General features: G+C 49.9%; 1 protein-coding gene across 1 annotated transcript in view; it reads right to left on the reverse strand.

Moving 5' to 3' along the window:
• Nucleotides 1–10,014: 10,014 nt before the first annotated feature.
• The window catches only part of LOC142316934 (cytochrome P450 2C3-like), a 149,086-nt gene continuing 136,991 nt past the window's right edge, over nt 10,015–22,109 (reverse strand). Inside the window, exons 8-10 of the mRNA XM_075352715.1 lie at nt 13,275–13,462; nt 12,550–12,691; nt 10,015–10,498 (exon numbers count right to left, since the gene is read on the reverse strand). Coding sequence (XP_075208830.1) covers nt 10,305–10,498; nt 12,550–12,691; nt 13,275–13,462 — 524 coding nt within the window. The 3' untranslated portion in view covers nt 10,015–10,304. The remainder of the gene's footprint in view (nt 10,499–12,549; nt 12,692–13,274; nt 13,463–22,109) is intronic.

Below are 22,109 nucleotides of genomic sequence, written 5' to 3' on the forward strand. Positions count from 1 at the left end.
AGTATCCTCCTCGTGCACCGCAGTCTGCGGAGAAGATCTCTGGGACAAGTCTTGTGCGAAAATATGCCTAGTAAGGGTATATCCCAAAGGTCACCCAGAAAGGGCCGTGAAGGTGTACAGCATTCTGGACGACCAGAGTAACAGGTCACTTGCGAGGTCTGAACTCTTCGACTTGTTCGGCTTAAAAGGAAATGCCTACCCTTATACACTAGGTACTTGCAGCGGCATCTCTGAAGCATGCGGAAGAAGAGCCAGTGGTCTCGTGGTAACATCTCTTGAAAATACCGTAGAGATACCTCTACCGACACTCGTTGAGTGCAACCAGATACCGGCTAACTGGGAAGAGATTCCAACACCAGAGGCAGCTCTTCACCACCCTCACCTGAGAACTATCGCCAGCAAGATCCCACCTCTTGATCATAGTGCAAAAATCCTGATTCTGATTGGAAGGGACATCCTCCGGCTACACAAAGTACGCCAACACATCAACGGGCCACACGATGCGCCATTCGCTCAGCGCTACGACTTAGGCTGGGTGATCATAGGAAATGTCTGCGTAGGCAAAATGAAGAGTCCCGATGCGATCTCCTCCTACAAGACGCACATCCTCCCAAACGGTTGCGGCACTCACTTTCAACCATGTCCGCATCACTACAGGGTGAAAGAGAGGCTGAGTGACACCAGGTGGCGACAGCAGCCTCCCGACTGCGCGGACGCATATCATCTCTGGGATGACGACTTCGGGTCAACAGCGTTCGAGTCTACAAACGAAGACAACAAATTGGCTCCGATGAGAGAAGACAAAGAATTCATAAAGATTATGGATAAAGCGTTCTCTCAAAATGACTCTAACAGTTGGGTAGCCCCATTACCCTTTCGGTCTCCAAGGCCAAGGTTGCCAAACAACTCCCAGCAAGCAACCGCAAGGTCTTCCTCTCTAAAACGCACTTTGGAAAGACAACCAGAGATGGAGAAATGTTTTGTCGAGATTACACAAAATATCCTCAACAGAGATCATGCTGAAAAGTGGCACCACATTCCCACCGAACAAAACCCAGCTGACCAAGGAACGAGACTCACTGCTGCGTCCAAACTCGGCGACAACATGTGGCTGACACCTCCAAGTATCTTATACGAGGAGACCTGCGATAACTACGTCGGCAACATGTACGAGCTGGTGGAACCAGAATCCGACAAGGAAATTAGACCAATCGTCTCCGCTTGCTACACTTCAGTGACATCAAAACAGAAGTTGAGACCTCATCGCTTCGAGCGCTTCACAAGTTGGTCATCTGAGGTACGAATCGTAGCTTGTCTTATTCACATTGCTCACTGTTTCACCGACTACAAGTCTTCAAAGCGCTACGGCTGGCACATGTGTGTGATTCTTCCAGTCACCGAACGCGTGCTACTTTTACCAAAGGAGGACGTTACATGAACTAACTTTGTCGTTGGGCACTGCCACGGCGGGGAGCGTACCTTTCCTTTCCCCTGCTGTACGGAGACACAACTGTCCGTGTCCAATTGAACCTTGAACTTTTTCATTGGATTATTGGGTTGGAGGAAGAGTTGGCATGTTTGCGGCTTCCCCAATCTGAAGATGGGTTTGTTGAACTTGGATTAATTTTTTACATTTTTCTACTTTTACATTTTTACGCAAGGACAATGCGTCATCAACCAAGCATGGACTTGAATTCAGTGCATTACTGTTGCATTTTTTGTGTTCGTCTCTTTTCTCGTTACAGGTTTCGTGACATCGAGGGACAGGATCTACTCCTTACGTCGTAGAAGGACTTGTGAAATCAGATGATTTCAGACGGGGAGTGTTGTGTCCCATGAATGGGAACAACCTGTTGTATATAATTCTTGCATTGCATATTTTTCCTCCTATCAGGAAATTCCTTTATTGTTGCTAGGTAGATTAGACTGTATGAAGTTTGTCCCTATGTACCTCCCTTAGTTGCAATAACCTGCAATCCCTATTTCTATGATTTCGTGTATCTGTCACGCTCCCCGGGTCCTCACCCCCGTTCCCCGGCTCACCTGCCACGCTCTCCGCTCCCCAGTCACCGGATTCCGTCCGTCCCAGGGCTCCGGGCCCCCGATCCCGGCGCCCGACAGCTTCCCTGGACCTGGCCGGCTCCCCTGCGTCCTCCTCGCAGCCTCCTTCCCTGGCTTCTGGCACCCGGGCGGCGCGCATGCGCATTAGGGCGCGCGCGCGGTCACTGACCCTTTCTTAAAGGGCCAGCGTCCATTAACAGGAAATGAGGTTGCACAGGTACAGGGTATATAGGGGGTCATTGTCCAAGGGGGCGGGGCCTGATCTTCGTGTTCCCTGAGCTAGGAGTCAGGTCTCTTGGTGTTTATGTGCCTGTACTCACCTATCTGTCTTTGTAGAGCCGTACCTGCCTCGCCATCCAGTCTGCCGAGTCCTGATCCCCGCACGCTGTCCGTCTGCCATCTGACAGTCCGTACCATCCCGGATCCCTGCGGTGACCCGTCATCTTGCTCCAGAGGTTCCGGACCCCGCCTGATATCACCTCGGCCTCCGAACCTGAGCTACGTCACCAAGACCACCTTCTGTGACTCCGTGGTCCCTGGGACTCCTCCGCTGCCTTCTCTTGCACGGACTGTTCTACTGCCCATCAGTGCTTCAGCTGCCGGACTCCCTACCACCATCTCAGAGAGTTCGGTCCAGTGGATCCACCTCCTGGGTCTGCCCGACCGCCCGGCCGTGACAGTAAGATCAGGCCATGGATCCCGCTGCAGCACTAATGGCTCTGCAAGAGGAACTCCAACGCCAGCGTGAAGTCCAGACCCGCATGCTGCAATTCATGACCTCCGTGGACACCCGCCTGTACACATTACAAGCATCAATGACGCCTGCGGCACCCAGGTCCCCCGCCAGGCAAGCCATGGCCCCCGCACCAGTGGCAACCTCGTCAGATGCTTCCCGACTCCGTTTGGCGTCACCTCCTCGTTATGCTGGAGATCCCAAGACCTGCAGGGGCTTCATAAATCAATGTTCCCTTCATTTCACGCAGCTGCCACATCTGTTCGCCTCCGACCAAGCCAAGGTCGCCTTTATAATGTCCCACCTAGAGGGCGAGGCGCTGGCGTGGATGAACCCCTTGTGGGAGAAGGAGGACCCCATGACCAAGGATCTTCAACAGTTCCTGCAGGCATTCCGCAGCACCTTTGACGAGCCGGGACGCGCTTCTGCCTCTGCTTCATCACTCCTCCGCCTACGTCAAGGAACACTGACGGTGGGCCAATACGCCATCCGTTTTCGCACTTTGGCTTCAGAACTCGGGTGGAATAATGAGGCCCTAACAGCCGCCTTCTGGGAGGGACTCTCGAGTCGCATCAAGGATGAGTTGGCGGGTCGGGACGTGCCCTCCACCCTAGATGCCCTGATTGCCCTAGCAACTCGTGTGGACATACGTTTTCAGGAGCGCTCCAAAGAGCTATCTCGTGAGAGACGCCCGTTACGGCATTCATCTCCTCCTCAGAAGCCCTCCGTACCTCAGTCATCAACAGCTGGGAGTCCCGTCCACGAGCCCATGCAGATTGACCGAGTGCGTCAGTCTGCACAACGTAGAGCAGAGCGGCTTGCCCAGGGTCTCTGCTTTTACTGCGGTGAGGGCACACACCTCCTCCGTTCCTGTCCGGAAAGGCCGGGAAACTCCAAAGCCTAGGGTTGGTAGGAGAGGCCACCCTAGGTGCTGGGACTCTCTCCGATCCGGTCACATGGACCGTGCAAGTGACAACGGGAGAGACGCGGTTCACGGCTGAGGCCTATCTTGATTCCGGGGCAGCAGGCAATTTCATCCAGCAAGCCACCGTGGACAAATACCAGGTGCCTGTTATCCCACTCAACAAGCCCCTGGTGATTGCCTCTGTGGATGGGAGACCCCTTTCTGACACCATCTCCTGGACCACCAGGCCGGTTGAACTGCGCATCGGTGCTCTTCACACCGAGAACATCGCCTTCTACGTCCTACCGCACATGTCCCATCAGATCCTGCTGGGCCTTCCATGGTTACGGACTCACGAACCATCAGTCAGCTGGGGCACTGGCGAAATCACCCGCTGGGGTGCTTCGTGTCATGAGAGATGCCTAAAATCCACACAACCCATCCGACGACCTCCGGTTCCTGAGAATCTACCGGGGCTGCCCTCGGCTTATTGGTCCTTTGCTGATGTCTTTGATAAAAAAGAATCCGAGGTACTGCCGCCACATCGCCCCTACGATTGTGCCATCGACCTGCTCCCTGGAACAACGCCACCACGAGGACGGATATATCCTTTATCTCCAGCCGAAACAAGGGCTATGTCGACTTACATCTCAGAGAGCCTGGCTAGGGGATTCATTCGGAGATCCTCCTCTCCTGCTGGAGCAGGTTTCTTCTTTGTCAAGAAAAAAGAGGGCGATTTACGTCCCTGCATCGACTACCGGGGTCTGAATCAGATCACTGTTAAGAACAAGTACCCTCTGCCGCTCATCCCCGAATTGTTTGACCGGCTTAGAGGAGCTCGTCTGTTCACCAAGCTGGATCTTCGGGGTGCTTACAATCTGGTGCGCATCCGCTCTGGTGACGAATGGAAGACCGCGTTTAATACGCGTGATGGACATTATGAGTACTGCGTGATGCCCTTCGGCCTGTGTAACGCCCCTGCCGTCTTCCAAGAACTGGTGAACGACGTGTTCCGAGACCTCCTCTACACCTGTGTGGTAGTATATCTAGATGACATCCTTGTCTTCTCTCCGGACCTCCCAACCCACAGAGAGCACGTACAGCTGGTTCTACGACGACTAAGAGAGAACCGTCTGTACGCAAAGTATGAGAAGTGTGTCTTTGAGCAGTCTTCTCTCCCCTTTCTGGGGTACATCATCTCTGAGACTGGACTGCAGATGGATCCCAAGAAGGTCTCCGCCATTCTCAACTGGCCTCCCCCTTCTGGACTGAAGGCAATCCAACGCTTCCTGGGATTCGCCAACTACTACCGCCAATTCGTCCCTCACTTCTCTGCTCTGACTGCTCCACTTTCCGCTTTGACTAAGAAAGAGGCAAATCCAAAGGACTGGTCGCCTGCGGCCGACGCCGCGTTTGGCTCTTTGAAGCGGGCTTTTGCTTCCTCGCCTGTACTTCACCGTCCGGAGTTGAACCGCCAGTTCACCTTGGAGGTGGATGCCTCCTCCTCAGGAGCCGGAGCAGTGCTCATGCAGAAGTCCTCCTCCGGGAAGATGGTGACTTGCGGATTCTTCTCCAAGGGCTTCTCAGCGCCTGAACGCAACTATACCATCGGGGACCGAGAGCTCTTGGCAGTCAAACTGGCACTGGAGGAATGGCGCTACCTCCTGGAAGGTGCAGTGTATCCCGTGATCATCTACACGGACCACAAGAACCTAGAATACCTGCGGTCCGCTCAGCGACTGAACCCACGGCAAGCCAGGTGGTCCTTATTCTTTGCCAGGTTCGACTTTCAGCTTCACTTCCGACCCGCGGACAAGAATGTACGCGCTGATGCCTTGTCCAGGTCTTTCATGCCCATGGAGCAGGAGGAAGAGACTACCCAACCCATCATCTGTCCTAGCAACATCATTCCGGTGGCCCCTGTTACCCTAGCCCAGATACCGCCCGGGAAGACCTATGTCTCCGATACCGACAGGCAAAAAGTGTTACACTGGGGTCATGCCTCAAAAACAGCCGGGCATGCTGGTCAGAAGAGAACATGGGGTGCGATTGTACGCCATTACTGGTGGCCATCCCTTCGCACGGACGTCGCTGCTTTTGTCTCTGCCTGCTCCTCCTGTGCCAGGAACAAGACGCCCAAACACTTGCCCCATGGCCGTCTTCTGCCTTTACCGATACCCTCAGTCCCGTGGCAACACATAGCAATGGACTTTATTACGGACTTGCCTTTATCCTCCGGGCACACAGTCATATGGGTCGTGGTTGATCGATTCTCCAAAATGGCCCACTTCGTTCCTATGGCCGGACTGCCCTCTGCTCAGGAACTCGCGGAAGCCTATATACATCACATCTTCCGCTTGCATGGCTTTCCATCCCACATAGTGTCCGACAGAGGAACTCAGTTCACCTCCCGCTTCTGGAGGGCTCTATGCAAACATCTGGGAGTGACTCTGGACTTTTCTTCTTCTTACCATCCTCAGTCTAACGGCCAAGTGGAGAGGGTCAATCAAATCGTGACCTCATACCTACGTCACTATGTCAACGCCCATCACGACGACTGGTCCTCGCTTCTGCCTTGGGCTGAATTCTCCCATAACCACCACGTCAGTGAGTCATCCTCCGAATCTCCCTTCCATGTTGTTTATGGACTCCAGCCCGCCGTCCCATTGCCTATATCCCCTTCATCGGATGTTCCGGCTGCTGATACTGCAGTTCGTGACTTTGCTACCATTTGGGACTCTGTCAAGGCGTCCCTTGGGCGCGCTTCCCAGCGGATGAAGAAACACGCTGACAAGAGACGTCTGGATCCTCCGTGTTTCTCTCCTGGTGACCTGGTCTGGCTTGCTTCCCAGTACATCCGATTGAAGATACCTTCCTACAAGCTGGGTCCTCGCTACATCGGGCCGTTTAAGGTCCTCAGCAAGATCAATGAGGTATCCTACAAGCTACAGCTCCCGGCCACGATGAGGATACCCAACTCCTTCCACGTCTCTCTGCTCAAGCCGGTTGTCCTTGGTCCCTTCTCCGCTGCTGCCAGTCCGGCCCCTCCTCCTATTGCCGATGATGACATCTATGCGGTAAGGGATATCGTGGCCATGAAGACCGTACGAGGTCGACAGTTCTTCCTGGTGGACTGGGAAGGGTATGGTCCTGAGGATAGGTCTTGGGAGCCCAGGGAGAACGTGGGCACTCCTCTTATCCGTGCCTTCATGTCCCGGTTGCGGGGAGGGGGGCGTGGGGGGGGGGGTACTGTCACGCTCCCCGGGTCCTCACCCCCGTTCCCCGGCTCACCTGCCACGCTCTCCGCTCCCCAGTCACCGGATTCCGTCCGTCCCAGGGCTCCGGGCCCCCGATCCCGGCGCCCGACAGCTTCCCTGGACCTGGCCGGCTCCCCTGCGTCCTCCTCGCAGCCTCCTTCCCTGGCTTCTGGCACCCGGGCGGCGCGCATGCGCATTAGGGCGCGCGCGCGGTCACTGACCCTTTCTTAAAGGGCCAGCGTCCATTAACAGGAAATGAGGTTGCACAGGTACAGGGTATATAGGGGGTCATTGTCCAAGGGGGCGGGGCCTGATCTTCGTGTTCCCTGAGCTAGGAGTCAGGTCTCTTGGTGTTTATGTGCCTGTACTCACCTATCTGTCTTTGTAGAGCCGTACCTGCCTCGCCATCCAGTCTGCCGAGTCCTGATCCCCGCACGCTGTCCGTCTGCCATCTGACAGTCCGTACCATCCCGGATCCCTGCGGTGACCCGTCATCTTGCTCCAGAGGTTCCGGACCCCGCCTGATATCACCTCGGCCTCCGAACCTGAGCTACGTCACCAAGACCACCTTCTGTGACTCCGTGGTCCCTGGGACTCCTCCGCTGCCTTCTCTTGCACGGACTGTTCTACTGCCCATCAGTGCTTCAGCTGCCGGACTCCCTACCACCATCTCAGAGAGTTCGGTCCAGTGGATCCACCTCCTGGGTCTGCCCGACCGCCCGGCCGTGACAGTATCTATTTGTGACACACACCTCTCCCTACAGTGCACGTCCTTATTGTAAACTATCACTGGCCTTAACTGTTTCTGACGCACTACAAGTACCTGCAATCCCCATTTTATATGATTTCCTGTGCCGATTTGTGGCACACCTCTCTACACTGCACGTCCCTATTGTAAACTATCTCTGGCCTCTGTAGCTAAACTGCCGGCATTAAACTCCTAATCTCCCTATCTAGCGGCAGCACCTTCCCTATCGAACAACATTCACGAAATAACGCCGAGGCAAGATGGCTGCCTATATCCACACTGACATGTGACTTGGCAAGCCAATCACAGGAGCCCAATATGTCTCCACCTTGTGGATGTTTCCTCTGCTGTGATTGGCTTCAGGAACATCTACAAATAAAATTAGGAAAAATAGAAATTGCTGCTGTGCACCAAAAGCCTTCTCACGGTGAAGATTACCCGCCTCCTCCTGGGATTTTACATATCCCTACTTCAAAAGGCCCCGCAATCATATACAAAAGGATAAAATGCTATTAAAAAAGCATTTTTGGAAACATGGCCAGAGTTTGGGAGCGGCAAACAAACATGCAGGTGCCACAGCTGATGAGAGCGCAGGTGCCACAGCTGATGAGAGCGCAGGTGCCACAGCTGATGAGAGTGCAAGTGCCACAGCTGATGAGAGTGCAAGTGCCACAGCTGACGAGAGCGCAAGTGCCACAGCTGACGAGAGCGCAAGTGCCACAGCTGACGAGAGCGCAAGTTCCACAGCTGACGAGAGCGCAAGTGCCACAGCTGACGAGAGCGCAAGTGCCACAGCTGACGAGAGTGCAAGTGCCACAGCTGATGAGAGTGCAAGTGCCACAGCTGATGAGAGTGCAAGTTCCACAGCTGACGAGAGCGCAAGTGCCACAGCTGACGAGAGCGCAAGTTCCACAGCTGACGAGAGCGCAAGTTCCACAGCTGACGAGAGCGCAAGTGCCACAGCTGACGAGAGCGCAAGTGCCACAGCTGACGAGAGCGCAAGTTCCACAGCTGACGAGAGCGCAAGTGCCACAGCTGACGAGAGCGCAAGTGCCCACAGCTGACGAGAGTGCAGGTGCCCACAGCTGACGAGAGCGCAAGTGCCCACAGCTGACGAGAGCGCAAGTGCCACAGCTGACGAGAGTGCAAGTGCCACAGCTGACGAGAGCGCAAGTGCCACAGCTGACGAGAGCGCAAGTGCCACAGCTGACGAGACTGCAAGTGCCACAGCTGACGAGAGGGCAAGTGCCCACAGCTGGCGAGAGGGCAAGTGCCCACAGCTGGCGAGAGCACAAGTGCCCACAGCTGGCAAGAGCGCAAGTGCCCACAGCTGGCGAGAGTGCAAGTGCCCACAGCTGGCGAGAGCGCAAGTGCCACAGCTGACGAGAGCACAAGTGCCACAGCTGACGAGAGTGCAAGTGCCACAGCTGACGAGAGTGCAAGTGCCACAGCTGATGAGAGTGCAAGTGCCACAGCTGATGAGAGTGCAAGTGCCACAGCTGGCGAGAGCACAAGTGCCCACAGCTGGCAAGAGCGCAAGTGCCCACAGCTGGCGAGAGTGCAAGTGCCCACAGCTGGCGAGAGCGCAAGTGCCACAGCTGACGAGAGCACAAGTGCCACAGCTGGCAAGAGCGCAAGTGCCCACAGCTGACGAGAGTGCAAGTGCCACAGCTGACGAGAGCACAAGTGCCACAGCTGACGAGAGTGCAAGTGCCACAGCTGACGAGAGCGCAAGTGCCACAGCTGACGAGAGCACAAGTGCCACAGCTGACGAGAGTGCAAGTGCCACAGCTGATGAGAGTGCAAGTGCCACAGCTGGCGAGAGCACAAGTGCCCACAGCTGGCAAGAGCGCAAGTGCCCACAGCTGGCGAGAGTGCAAGTGCCCACAGCTGGCGAGAGCGCAAGTGCCACAGCTGACGAGAGCACAAGTGCCACAGCTGACGAGAGTGCAAGTGCCACAGCTGACGAGAGTGCAAGTGCCACAGCTGACGAGAGTGCAGGTGCCCACAGCTGACGAGAGTGCAAGTGCCACAGCTGACGAGAGTGCAAGTGCCACAGCTGGCGAGAGTGCAAGTGCCACAGCTGACGAGAGTGCAAGTGCCACAGCTGACGAGAGTGCAAGTGCCACAGCTGACGAGAGTGCAAGTGCCACAGCTGACGAGAGCGCAAGTGCCATTGCTGTATAAGAAAAACAGAAAGCCAAGGCGCAAAACGACAAAAATTCAATCGACAAGTAATGGAAAATCACTAGACAGGTGAAACCAAATTCTTTTGCACGGTGGTGTTTGGCACAAGGCTTTATTTATCGATTTTATTTCCACATGTCACTAGTGGGAGAATCGTCTTGGCTGCTACAGATACAAACGCTCCCGTGAATGGGTCACGTTACTCATCCACCATATTCCTCCGTTTTAAGAATTCAGCATGTGATTTTTCCTGAATTTGGATGAAATTCTGCAATGAAATATCACAATTTTCCCAATTTCTCTTGGCAAATTATAAACCTTTAAAAACATTTTTTCATCATTGTCTTTTTTGTTGCATGATGTGGATTATTTTCTTATATTCTCGCCCACATTGGGCAGCTGGATCGCAGTTGATCACTTGGACGAGGCACGAGGCACCGCACATATCTGGGCCGATGCGATGATGTTACTCTTGTTGAGGTTCAGATATTTGGAGTCTCGACGTTCTGTCCCCGGGGGGAGGGTGAAGGTGAATTTCTGGAGTAAAGCGGAGAAGAGGAGGAAGAGCTCCATGCGGGCCAGGTTCTCTCCAAGGCAAACTCGCTTCCCTAGAAGACAAACACAACTGTATGTAATAAGGAAGTATGTTCTCTCTGTGTCACTATATACTGGGCATGTGTTTATACTCTGCAGCCAATCAGTGGAGGGAGAACTGTAGGAAGGAGGGAGAGAGAGCAGTATGAACCAATCAGGAGCCTGGAGGTGTGTCTCAGACTACCGCACATTCCCTGTACACTCTGTAGCTCTGCTATAGTCACCGATCACAGCTGTATAATTATAGAGCTAAAAAGGAGCCAAGAATCAAGATACTAGGAAAATAATTGACGTGTAATTCTTCAGTAATAACACTAAAGGCCACTTTACACACAGAGATAAATCTGCGGCAGATCTGTGGTTGCAGCGAAATTGTGGACAATCAGTGGCAGGTTTGTGGCTGTGTACAAATGGAACAATATGTCCATGATTTCACTGCAACCACAGATCTGCCAAAGATTTATCTCTGTGTGTAAAGTGGCCTTAAAAGTCTTGTATAGCTGTCTAATGAATACTATGTATATGTGGCGCCCCTGAGGCTTCAGTCACCACAGGGTGCTGCATCTCAGCTGAGGTGCGGTATTCATCCCGGGTACGGAGGAGGTCATTGCCGGTAACCACTACAATCCACACAACACAGTCAGTTGCCCTCCCACTGGGACTGGGTTAAGGTAGGCTCCTGGAGGTGGCCATCAAAATATGGGACCTCCTGCCCACCAGTTCAGTAACCGAGGGGGTGGAGCTTCTTTAAGGGGGAGCAAGGCGACACACTCACACACACAAAGAGAGACAGACTCAGATGATTGAGGAGTGGGGAGAAGATGGAAGCTGTATAAAAGCTTCTTCAGGACCGAGCGCAGAAAACAAGGTGCGGAACCCCAGGCTGCGTGGGTACAGCACGTCCCACCAGCAGAATCCGTAGGGCAGGAGATAGCAAGTCTACTGGCCCATAAAGTGCCCGGGGCACAGCCGCATACTAGAGCCAGGAGCCGTGACAAAAGAGCGGCACCAGTAAAGGACTTGCGCTGCCTGCCATATGGGCGAGAACCGGAGCCAATACAAGGCAGAGGGTCGCAGCGTAGCTTCAAGCTGCAGGGATTCAAGCCCACACATCACAGCACAAGTAGTAAGGACTCACCGAGAGAAGCATTGGCTCTGACCTCCGAGCTATCTGGGATCGGCTGGAGCCCATGACAGCGGAGCCCAGCACTTTAGAGGCGGTGATACTTCAGTGACTAAAGAACTTTGACTGCAACCCCTGTGTGGTCCAATCCTTCCCGCGCCCTGCCCTCACTTTAGCTTTAAACCAAACGGCTGGATGGACGGGGCCCGCAGTCGGCTGCGGTTTCTTCACCTTTCCCCGGATGGGTTGATGGCGGCCGTCTTTCCCTGCACCTGTATGTAAGTGTTTGACCCCTATGGATTCCCACGGGTGGTCCGCTCCCCGACTTGTACGTGTCGGGAGAGCCCGTTTTGCCCGCATGCACTGGCCGTTAGATCTCTGGCCGTTGGCTGTGGCTCTTATCCGGACGGGTTGGGCTGTTGCCTTCTGACGGGACTTGGGTGGGAATGAACCCCTGAGGTCCAGACCGCAATCAGAGAATTTGACCGTTACGGCAGCTTCCGAGCCTAGTCGGGGTCTGAGTACCCTGCCCTGGTGCTTAGCTTCACTCCGCTCCCCAGTTCAGTACCGGCGGGCCACCGCCCGACCCCGGTCCTACGGTTCCGCAGACAGCCACCACCGTCTGCCGACGTTGCTGACTGTGCCTGGGCTCCGACCCAGACACACACAGTCTCTCCACTTCAACCTCCAACTCCACTACACCTCTGAATTCCACTCCAACTCTCTCTCAAACTGAACTTACTACTTTTTCCCGCCTCCAGGCCTGTGAACTCCTCGGTGGGTGGGGCCAACCGCCTGGCTCCACCCCACCTGGTGTGGACATCAGACCCTGGAGGAGGCAACAAGAGTTTTGTTTGACGGATGTTCCCTACCAGGGGAGGGGGTGTGTGTTTATGTGATGTTATTCTGTGACCCCTGGGGTCCAGGGCGTCACATTCTTACCTGCTGAGAACGGCATGAACGCCATCCTGGTGCGGAACTGCCCGTCCTCATTTAGGAAATGCCCGGGGTTGAAATCTTCAGGAGTTTCCCACTGAGATGGGTCTTGCAGGACTGATGTGAGGAAGGGGATCACGGTCGCTCCCTGATACCAGAAAAGATTAGGTGTTATACGAATGTTTCTAGTTTATGAGGATCGTAGCAGACCAAGAGTTTCCTAAATATCTATCATTGCTCAGCTATAGAGATAGGTGAATCGGTCAGCGGAAAGCTGGTCCATCAGACAGGTCAGTGTTCTCTGGACAGGAGGCTTGGAATTCTCTTAGATTCTGGGATCCTTGGTGCGGATTGTGAATATCCCGGCTGGTGCAGCGATCATCTGTGCGTCACTCCGCAGTGATGACGTAGTGAGATTAATCAAAAGCCGCACCAGGGATCCCCGAAGGTGAGAGATTCTAGATCTTCACCACTGACCCATCTGATAGACCAAAGTCACATGAACCGATCCAGCCATCTCTAGTCAGATATTTTACCCAAACTGTATGTAATAAGAATAGAACACAACTTATAAACTCCCGATAATCAAATTGGGCCGTAAACACATATTGCAAAGGGTTTTCTACAAAAATGTTACAAAAAAAAGTACATGAAGGTGTCCATGATTGTGAATATGGTGGATAACATTTACGGGCATGGGGGAGATGTGTATTGTCGGACATACTCTGTACCTTCGGGATGGAGTAGCCTCTGAACATGATGTCTTCAGTGACGGCATGGAACAGAGCGGTAGGCGCCAGGTCGAGAACTCGCTGTGATTCATGGATGACGGCATTTGTGTATGCCAGCTGAGGCTTGTCCATGATCTCGGGGATTCGCAGGGATTTGGTCGCCTCGTCTATCTCCTGCTGAACTTTAGCTGAGAGATAAAGATCAGATTATTATTATTTTTTTACAGAAGCAAAAGGACCCTGAACTCGAGGGCTTACAATCAAAAGTGTATTGGGAAGGAGCCAGTAGGACACAGGTCCGGGGGAGCTATAGTGGTATTCACAGCGGGGCTGTTGCAGATTGGGAACTTTCCTGAAGAGATAAGTTTTCAGGCTGCTTCTGAAGGTTCCCAATGTGGGAGACAATGTGTAGGGGCACAGAATTCCAGAGAACGGGGAAAGGTCAAGAGAAATCCTCGAGATGGTTGTGTGAGGACAGAAGAGAGCAAAGGAGAGAAGGTGGTTTTGTGACCAGACAGAAGCGGGGAGGTATCAGGAGATCAGTTCAGTAACATATAGAAGAGACATATTATGGATGGCTTAGTAAATCAGTTTTAGTAGTTTAAACTGGATTTGTGGTGGTATTGAAGCCAGTGAGGGGATTGGTGGATGTTAAAAAATATACTCTTAAATATATTTTTCTTCAAATACGTAAAGGTGCATGAAAGAAAGAAATTCAAAAATGTAAAAAATAAATGTATTTTATCTATTTAAAAATGGTTGCCAGGGTTCAGTTACAGAAAGGAAAAATAATATACTTTTGTCAGCTTATGTAAAAAGAGTTCATTTAGTCCATACTGATCAATGGGAAATCTTTACCCATCTCTCTTTGGGTCCTGAATGGCAAGGCAGGGGGTGTCATCTCTTAGCGTGTCTTCATCTTGCAGCCTCGAGTCTTCTGAAAGCAGGCAGTGTGGAGGAGCGAGCAAGTAGCCCCCTCCATCGTGTATTATATACCAGCTGTTCAGTCCATATAGGGTGGTTTAGTTGTATAGTTCCATATGACATAATCTTCTGGAAGCTTCAGGAAGGATTTATATATATCCTTCCACGTCAGTACTCAAGTATACTCAATATAGATATTTTAATACTTATTCCTTAATTAATAAACTATGCCCTCCAACATAAACAGAACTGTGAACGTATATGTCTTACTATGAAATATTTGATAACTAGATGTATTAATTTTAATGTTTTTACAGTGGACAGCAGAGGTGGAGGTGTAGCGAAGAGAGAGGGGGATTACTTTGGCAGTGGAGTTACAGGCGGCCTGGGGAGGTGCGACAGAGCCAGATAAGTGGCCAGAAAGAAGGATGTTGCAGTAGCTGAGGTGGGAGATGATGAGGGCGGGCACCAACAATTTTATTGGCTCAGGGTTGGTGAAAGGGCAGATTAGCCGGAAATGTAGTCAAAACTGTAGGAGAGCCTAGGAGCATGTATTTTTAAGACTTTCATTGGCCATCTGGTCTACAATTGATTTTTAGTCCACCACAACAAAATGTAACTGGAATGTATGGAATTAGTCATTTTTTGAGACCTGTAACTCTTTCCTTGTTTTTCATCTAGCAAGCTGAAGTTTTTATTGATGATAATTTGGAATACCAGGCTGTGGGACAGGTGAGCGGCACGGTGAGTATTACTTTTTTGTTTTCAGCCTACGTTTAAAATACCACGGATCCTGGAGAGATCAGAGCACAATATAAGGATCACTCGATTTGCAGAATGCCAATCAAATTTCTAGGCCACATAGGAGTGGATTGCTGAATCTGAATTTAGGCAGATTCTTTCAATCAGTACCCGACTGTGGTAATAACTAGTAATGGGCGAACTCACCGGCCTTAAAAGTCCGGATCCGCGTGGTTTCAAAATTATCCACGTGCCGGACCTGGGCCCGGAGTTCTCAGGGAACTCAGGCTAATGATACAGATCTGGCAACTTGGGAAATAAAAAAAATGAAGTAAAAATAAAAATAAAGCAATCGTGCTATACATACCAAGTCTCCGGCACGGCTGTAACTGCTTTTGGGCTGCTCATTCTTCTTCCGGGTCTGCTCATTATAACTCATCCATATTCACTGCTTCCTCCACCCACCAGCAGTCCTGACATCTGTGATTGGTAGCAGTCAGACAGCACCCCCAGCCTGTGTGACAGTGCCTGACTGCAACCAATCACAGACCTTGTCTTTGGGTCACTGTAGACTGGAATAAAAATAAATAAATAGGTAGAAAAATTGTTGTAGGTTCCCTCATATTATGATACCCAGCACAGATAAAGCATACGGCTACAGGCTGCAGCCCCCTGCCGTGCCCTTATCTTGCCTGTGCATCAAAGTAAGTACAGATGAGGCTTTTTTTTATTATTTAAATAAATAATTTAGAAAAAGTCGTGTGGTCCCTCCCAATTTTGATACCCAGCTTTTATATAGCCCAACCGCTGGGGACTGGTATTCTCAGGCCGGGGAGACCCTCCCCTGACGAAGCTGCCTGTCAGCGTAACGCGTGGGGATCTCTCCACGGCCTCCTCTACAGCATATTTGCTTCTCAGCTCCTCTATTCTCCCTTTATGTTGCATGCATATCCTTTGGCCACACCGGGCCCGGTGGGTAACTATGCTCCTTTTGATCATTTTTTGATCTGACATCTAGCGCTTATGCGCCTTTTGATGCAGCTATCCTTGCTCACATCTCTACATCTGTGAGATCATGGCCATCTGTATGATTCCCCTGAGTTTGGCCCCTTTTATAATTTAATCTGCTTTTGTCTGCACCTATCCATATACGCAATCACTGTTTTTGCAACCCCCCCCTTTTTTTTTCTCTAGTACTACACTGACATAGCTTTTGTTAGCCTTGTAATTGTGTATAAGGGGCTCCTCTTACTACATGATCTCTAATATTGGGATGACTATATGTTTCCATCTGCTCTGTGTGACCTAGGTCATACGCACAACGCTGCTGAGACACATTATTATTTTGTTTACTCTCGATGACTATGGTTATGATTTCATGCCTCCATGCATTAACCTTGCTTAAGTGTTCCCCTTCTTCCCTGTTCTGCTGGGAATTAACTCTTTAGGTGCTGACCGCATATTATTGTCTGAATCCATCTTTGAGAAATATACATTCCATAGGGAAAATACAATTAAATAAACCTGGTGGACAGGCCAACTCAGGTTTTCAGCAGCTCAAAAAACATGGAAGAAGGGAGAACCAGAGCAAAAAAGCTGAATCACAAATTACAAAGTTTTTTTATTTTTATATTCAAAGTGCACAGTGCAATACATGAAACATTGATGTTCAATAAAAAGAGGGGGTGGGGAGCATGGGTGAAAAACAGATCAACATTAGCCGGGTGTGGACTAACAGGCAAAAAAATGTTCAAATATAGGAAAACCCCTGATTGCCTGCAATGAAAAAAATCAATATGCTGAATGAGGGCATATGAGTGTGGTTAACCTGGAGGAGTGAGAACACAGAGAATTCGAACTGTTGGTGGTCAGATGTGGTTTGGCAAAGGAGATGGATAACAATCAGGAGACAACCCAATATAGGGGAAATCAGGTCATACATGAATAGCACAAGATCCCAAGTGGGAAGAAAAGTGCTCCTGACTGAACAATCACAGGACTAAGCCAAAGGATTGCCACAATAAAAGATAAGGTGTAATCACACAGTTGGACAAACCCCCTAAGTTTGTTGATACAAGGGGGGAGTCAGGTGGAGACCCCAAGGCTCTAGGGCAGGTCTTGATGTTAAATAAGAGTCATTAATAGGGAGTATAGCTTGCAAACAGGAAAAAAGAAAAATTCCAGGATGCAAAGTAGGTACAATAATAGTAAATTACATAGAGTAAATATAAATCACTAAAGAGCAGAAAAATAGAAAAATACTCCCGACTAAATGGCCAAAAATAGGCCAATAACTGCCTAGAGTTAGTCAATGGTAAGAAATATATAAATGATGTCAAAAGGACACAGGAACCCCCCAGGGAGGTTGATAACCCCGAGGCAGGGTAGTACCAGGGAATATCTGCCAGACAAAAAACTTGGGGTGGAACATGAAAAAACGGCAGGTTAACTCACGGCAGGGAGGGGGGTAAAGATAAGGGCAAGTGCCCGATATAGTGAACATATGTTACCTGAGACCGGTGGCAGGGGGCCCGACGCACGTTTCGCGGCTTTCAGCGCATCGCTGGCCGCTTCATCATGGGGGAAGGTGAAGAGTGGTGCACACATCCGGTGGAGTGACCCATAAATAGCGCCGCGGAAATGGGAAACACAAATGGAATCCACAGTTCCGGAGTCAGACGGCGCATGCGCGGGCCCGCCAAAGAAGCTCCCCGCCACGTGACCCCAGCCGTCAAGGAGTCAGGCGCATGCGCGGAGGCCAAAACGAGAACAGATGTTCCCGCAGAGACCACCGCGCACGCGCGGACTCCATGGAGACGCCGGAGCGCGGCCAGGGAACAACAGGCGGGCGCACGCACGCGCACAAAACTCCGGACACGGTGGATAGATGAATGGGGAGACAAGGTGACACAAAATAGACGCTTGGCAAAGACCACAGAAATTAAGGATATACATAATAGCGGAACAACATGCGGAACACATAACACAGATAAAAAGACATAACACTACATGTCATAAAGTGAAACGTAATCCAGCACAGCCTAAAGAATGGTAAAGTTGCAGGCAGCCGCCAGGTGGAATTTTGAAACCAGGTCGCATCTCCAACCAAATCATGGTATATATATCAAATGAAACCATCCGCTAATTGATGTTGTCACAAGGGATATGTTGCATCATATTAAAAAGAAATCTAAGAAACAGAAAAAAATATATACATAATTAAAAACAAAAAGATTAAAAGCCACAAACACCCGATCAGAGTAATGCAATGGAAAGAAAAGATGGTACGTATTATACGTATTTGTTATAAAGTACGTAAATAGTCACAGATAAATAGATAGACATTCCATTACAAAAAGGTGATGAAGCAATGAGAGCTAAGTAATACATTCAGAGAAGGAAAGAAGGGGGGGATAATAAAAAGGGCCTAAAGAAAAGAAGCAAAACTAAGGGCCTCATTTAGGCCCTTAGGAGCGACCGTGTCCAAAGCCACAATCCACTTGGTTTCTCTTTGGGAAAGCATTTTTTTGATATTACCACCCCGTATACCACAGTGGACCACATCAATGCCACGTATTTTTAACACTTTAGGGTCACAATTGTGGTACTTTTTAAAGTGGCGGGGTAGAGTTTTTAGTAGAGAAAAATCATCCACAGCCCTGGCCGCGCCAATGTCCCTCACATGTTCCCTCACCCGTATCCGAAATTCTCTCGAAGTCAGTCCTATATAAATGTATGGACAGTTGCAAGTAGCATAATAGATAACGTTTTCAGTACTACATGAAATCCGATGTTGAGTCGTAAAAGAGCGTAGAGAATCGGAACTGGTGAAGGAGTTACTGCGGAGGACATTGGCGCAGGCAAGGCAGTGCCCGCAAGGGAAGCAACCTAAAACGGGACCAGTGGAACCAAATGGATTTGACTTTTTGATGGTATAATGACTGTGGACAAGAAAATCGCTCAGATTCCTGGCTCTCCTAGCCGTGGCCAAAGGTGTGGGAGAGAGAGACCGAGACAGAACAGGGTCGGTTTGAAGAACCGACCAATGACGAGCCAAAATATCTCGCATCCGATACCACTCAGAGTTGTAGGTGGAAATGAAGCGAGGATTAGAGTCAGCAGACATCTGCTTGGGTTGATGGTGTAAAAGTGAAGTCCTCCCGGTGTGTTTCGCTCTTAAATAGCCCTTTTTTATGCACCGACGACTATATCCCCTATCCAAGAATCGTGATTTTAAATCCTCAGCCTGTGCCTCAAAAGAGGCGTCCGATGAACATATCCGCCTCATCCGTAGAAATTGACCGGTCGGGATGGCTCTGACCGTAGATCCCATGTGTCCAGAAGAGGCATGAAGGAGTGCATTAACCGATGTTTTCTTGCGAAAGACATCGGTTTGAACACGTTGGTTACCATCAACTTCAAGGACAATATCCAGGAAATCTATACTGGTAGAGCTGGATTTATAAGTAAGACGGATGTTAAATGTGTTGAGATTAAGACACTGAACGAACGAATCGAGCTGCTCCACCGTGCCCTGCCAAAACATCAGAATATCATCGATGTACCTAATCCAGCACTGCGCATGGGTGGCGGCCTGCACGCCCTCATCACCGAAAACCTGTCTCTCCCAATAGCCAAGAAACAGGTTAGCGTACGAGGGCGCACAGGCCGCGCCCATCGCAGTGCCGCGCTTCTGAAGATAGAAGGAGTCTTTAAATGTAAAATAATTATGTGACAGGGCAAAGTTTAGCAGCTCAAGTACCAGCTCGTTCAGGTCAGGATCCCGACCGGACATTTCAAGGAAAAAGCGGGCCGCACGGACGCCATCTTCATGTCGTATACAGGTGTACAGTGATTCTACGTCCATGGTGAAAAAAAGTAAATCGGACTCCATTGAGATGCCGTCAACCCTCATGAGCACGTCCGTCGTGTCTTTGGCATAAGACGGGAGTGATTCGACTAAAGGTCTAAGGTAAAAGTCAATGAATCTGCATACAGGTTCACAAAACCCGTCAATGCCAGACACGATCGGACGGCCAGGAGGGTTAACGGCATCCTTGTGGATCTTAGGAAGGAGATATAGCGTCGGGACCCTGGGGAACTTCACCATCAGACCATCAAACATTTTTTTCGATATAATGCCCAAATCATGGGCTCTAAGAAGAATTTTTTGTAATTTAAGGGAAAAAGAGGTGGTGGGGTTATAATCCAATTTTTGGTACGTGTCCTTATCTCTTAGTTGTTTAAATACTTCCCTCTCATATTGAACAGTGGGCCAGATCACAATGTTGCCCCCTTTGTCAGCCGCCTTGAAAATGACATCATCAAGTTGTTGTAATTCAGTCAGAGCCTGTCTCTGTTTCATTGTAAGGTTGTCTGGAAAACGTCGTGTCGAAATTTTCTTGAAGTCCTCCATGACAAGCTTAGTAAAGATCTCTACAGCAGGGCAGACTGACAAAGGGGGGAACCTTGATGACCTGGGGTGGAGAAAAGTAGGAGACGTACCTGGATTACTAATTTGTTCTGCAAGTAGGTCTTCTAGCGCCGCAAGAGCTTCTTGTTCAAGGTCACTCATGGTATCCAAACCACCAGATTTTTTATTATGAAGCTTCTTCAAAATAAGTTTTCTTGAAAAAAGATACAGATCTTTCAAAGCTGTAAAATAATGAAAATTATTGGTAGGAGAAGAGGACAGACCCAGAGATAAGACCTCGATCTGTGTTTCCGAGAGAAGATGATTTGATAAATTAATTACCTGGAGTTTGTTTTTGTTTTTTCCATCCTGAGGTTTACCAAAACCAGGTTTAGGGGGTCCAGATTTTTTCGGGCCACTCCTGGTAGTAATACCAATAGAATCTTCATTGAGATAAGAACTCTCAGAAGTCACAGATCGACCATCATCCATGGAGCTGCCTGATCTCAAAGAAGCCGATCTGGAGCGTGTTTTGAAACCTGTACGAGATTGTGAACGTGCTCTCGCAGCGCCAGACCTCCACCTGTAGACTCGATTGTTAGCTTTATCGGCCAGATCTCTTTGAAATTTTTTAGATTTATACTCAACCACCTCCTTTTCACATTTTTGGGATTCAAGATCCATCTCCTCGTTAAATTTCTGCAGCGCATCCTCTGATGATTTAGACTTGATAATAGAAAGGAGGCCACTTATCATTATAATTATAAATTGGAGAATTTATTGATACATATTTTGGATATTTTGAATCTATTTATTAGTACTCTTACTGATCTGTATCAATTGGATTATTATCCTGGAGCTATTGTATTACAAATTGAGGTCTTTTTGTCATTGGCTGTCCATTTTAAGTGATTTTAAAATTGTTTGTATTTCTATTGACCCAATAAAATTATTATATATTACATTAATTCTTACTGTTACTCTTGATGTGCGCCCGAGTTATGTGTGCCTTTTTCTCCCCTTGTGCGCAATTCTGTCTTCACACATAGGGCAGCACTCATTTAACTATTTCAGGCTGTGCACCCCTCCTCCCCTTCACCTACATAGGCTGGGGAGACCCATGATTTTTGGATGTCCCATCCTAAAAATAGCAGCCTGCAGCTGCCCAGGATTGTCGCATTCATTAGATGTGACAAGCCCGGCACTTTACATGGCTCTTCCTGATTGCCCTGATGTGGTGGCAATCCGGATAATAAGGGGTTAATAACAGCTCACAGTTGCCACTAAGCCCGAGATTTGTAATGAGAGGCATCTATGAATGTGACCGCCCCCATTACTAATCAAAATAAATAAACACAAACACCAAAAAAATCCTTTATTTGAAAGTAAATACAAACGCATCCTCTTTCACCTCTTTATTAACCCCCAAAACACCCAGGTCCGGCATAATTCACACAAGATCCTACCATGATTCCAGCTGTGCTACATTTGATGTCACAGTGAGTGGCCATAGAACATGATCGCCTGCTGTGAGCTTCAGGCAAAGACTGAGCCACGCGATCAGCGGCGACGCCACTCAGGTTATTTGCGGTCACAGCTGAAGGTTCCCACTGTCCTCCATCTGTGACCGCAGGTAATGTCATATGACATCATTAAACTGAGTGACCTCAGGTGAGGTTACCTGCGATCACAGGTGGATTACCAGGAGAACCTCTCATCGTGTGGCTCATTCCTTCTCTGCTTGAAGCTTATAGCGG

The sequence above is a fragment of the Anomaloglossus baeobatrachus genome, chromosome 6 (genome assembly GCF_048569485.1).
Source record: "Anomaloglossus baeobatrachus isolate aAnoBae1 chromosome 6, aAnoBae1.hap1, whole genome shotgun sequence".
Lineage (NCBI taxonomy): Eukaryota > Metazoa > Chordata > Amphibia > Anura > Aromobatidae > Anomaloglossus > Anomaloglossus baeobatrachus.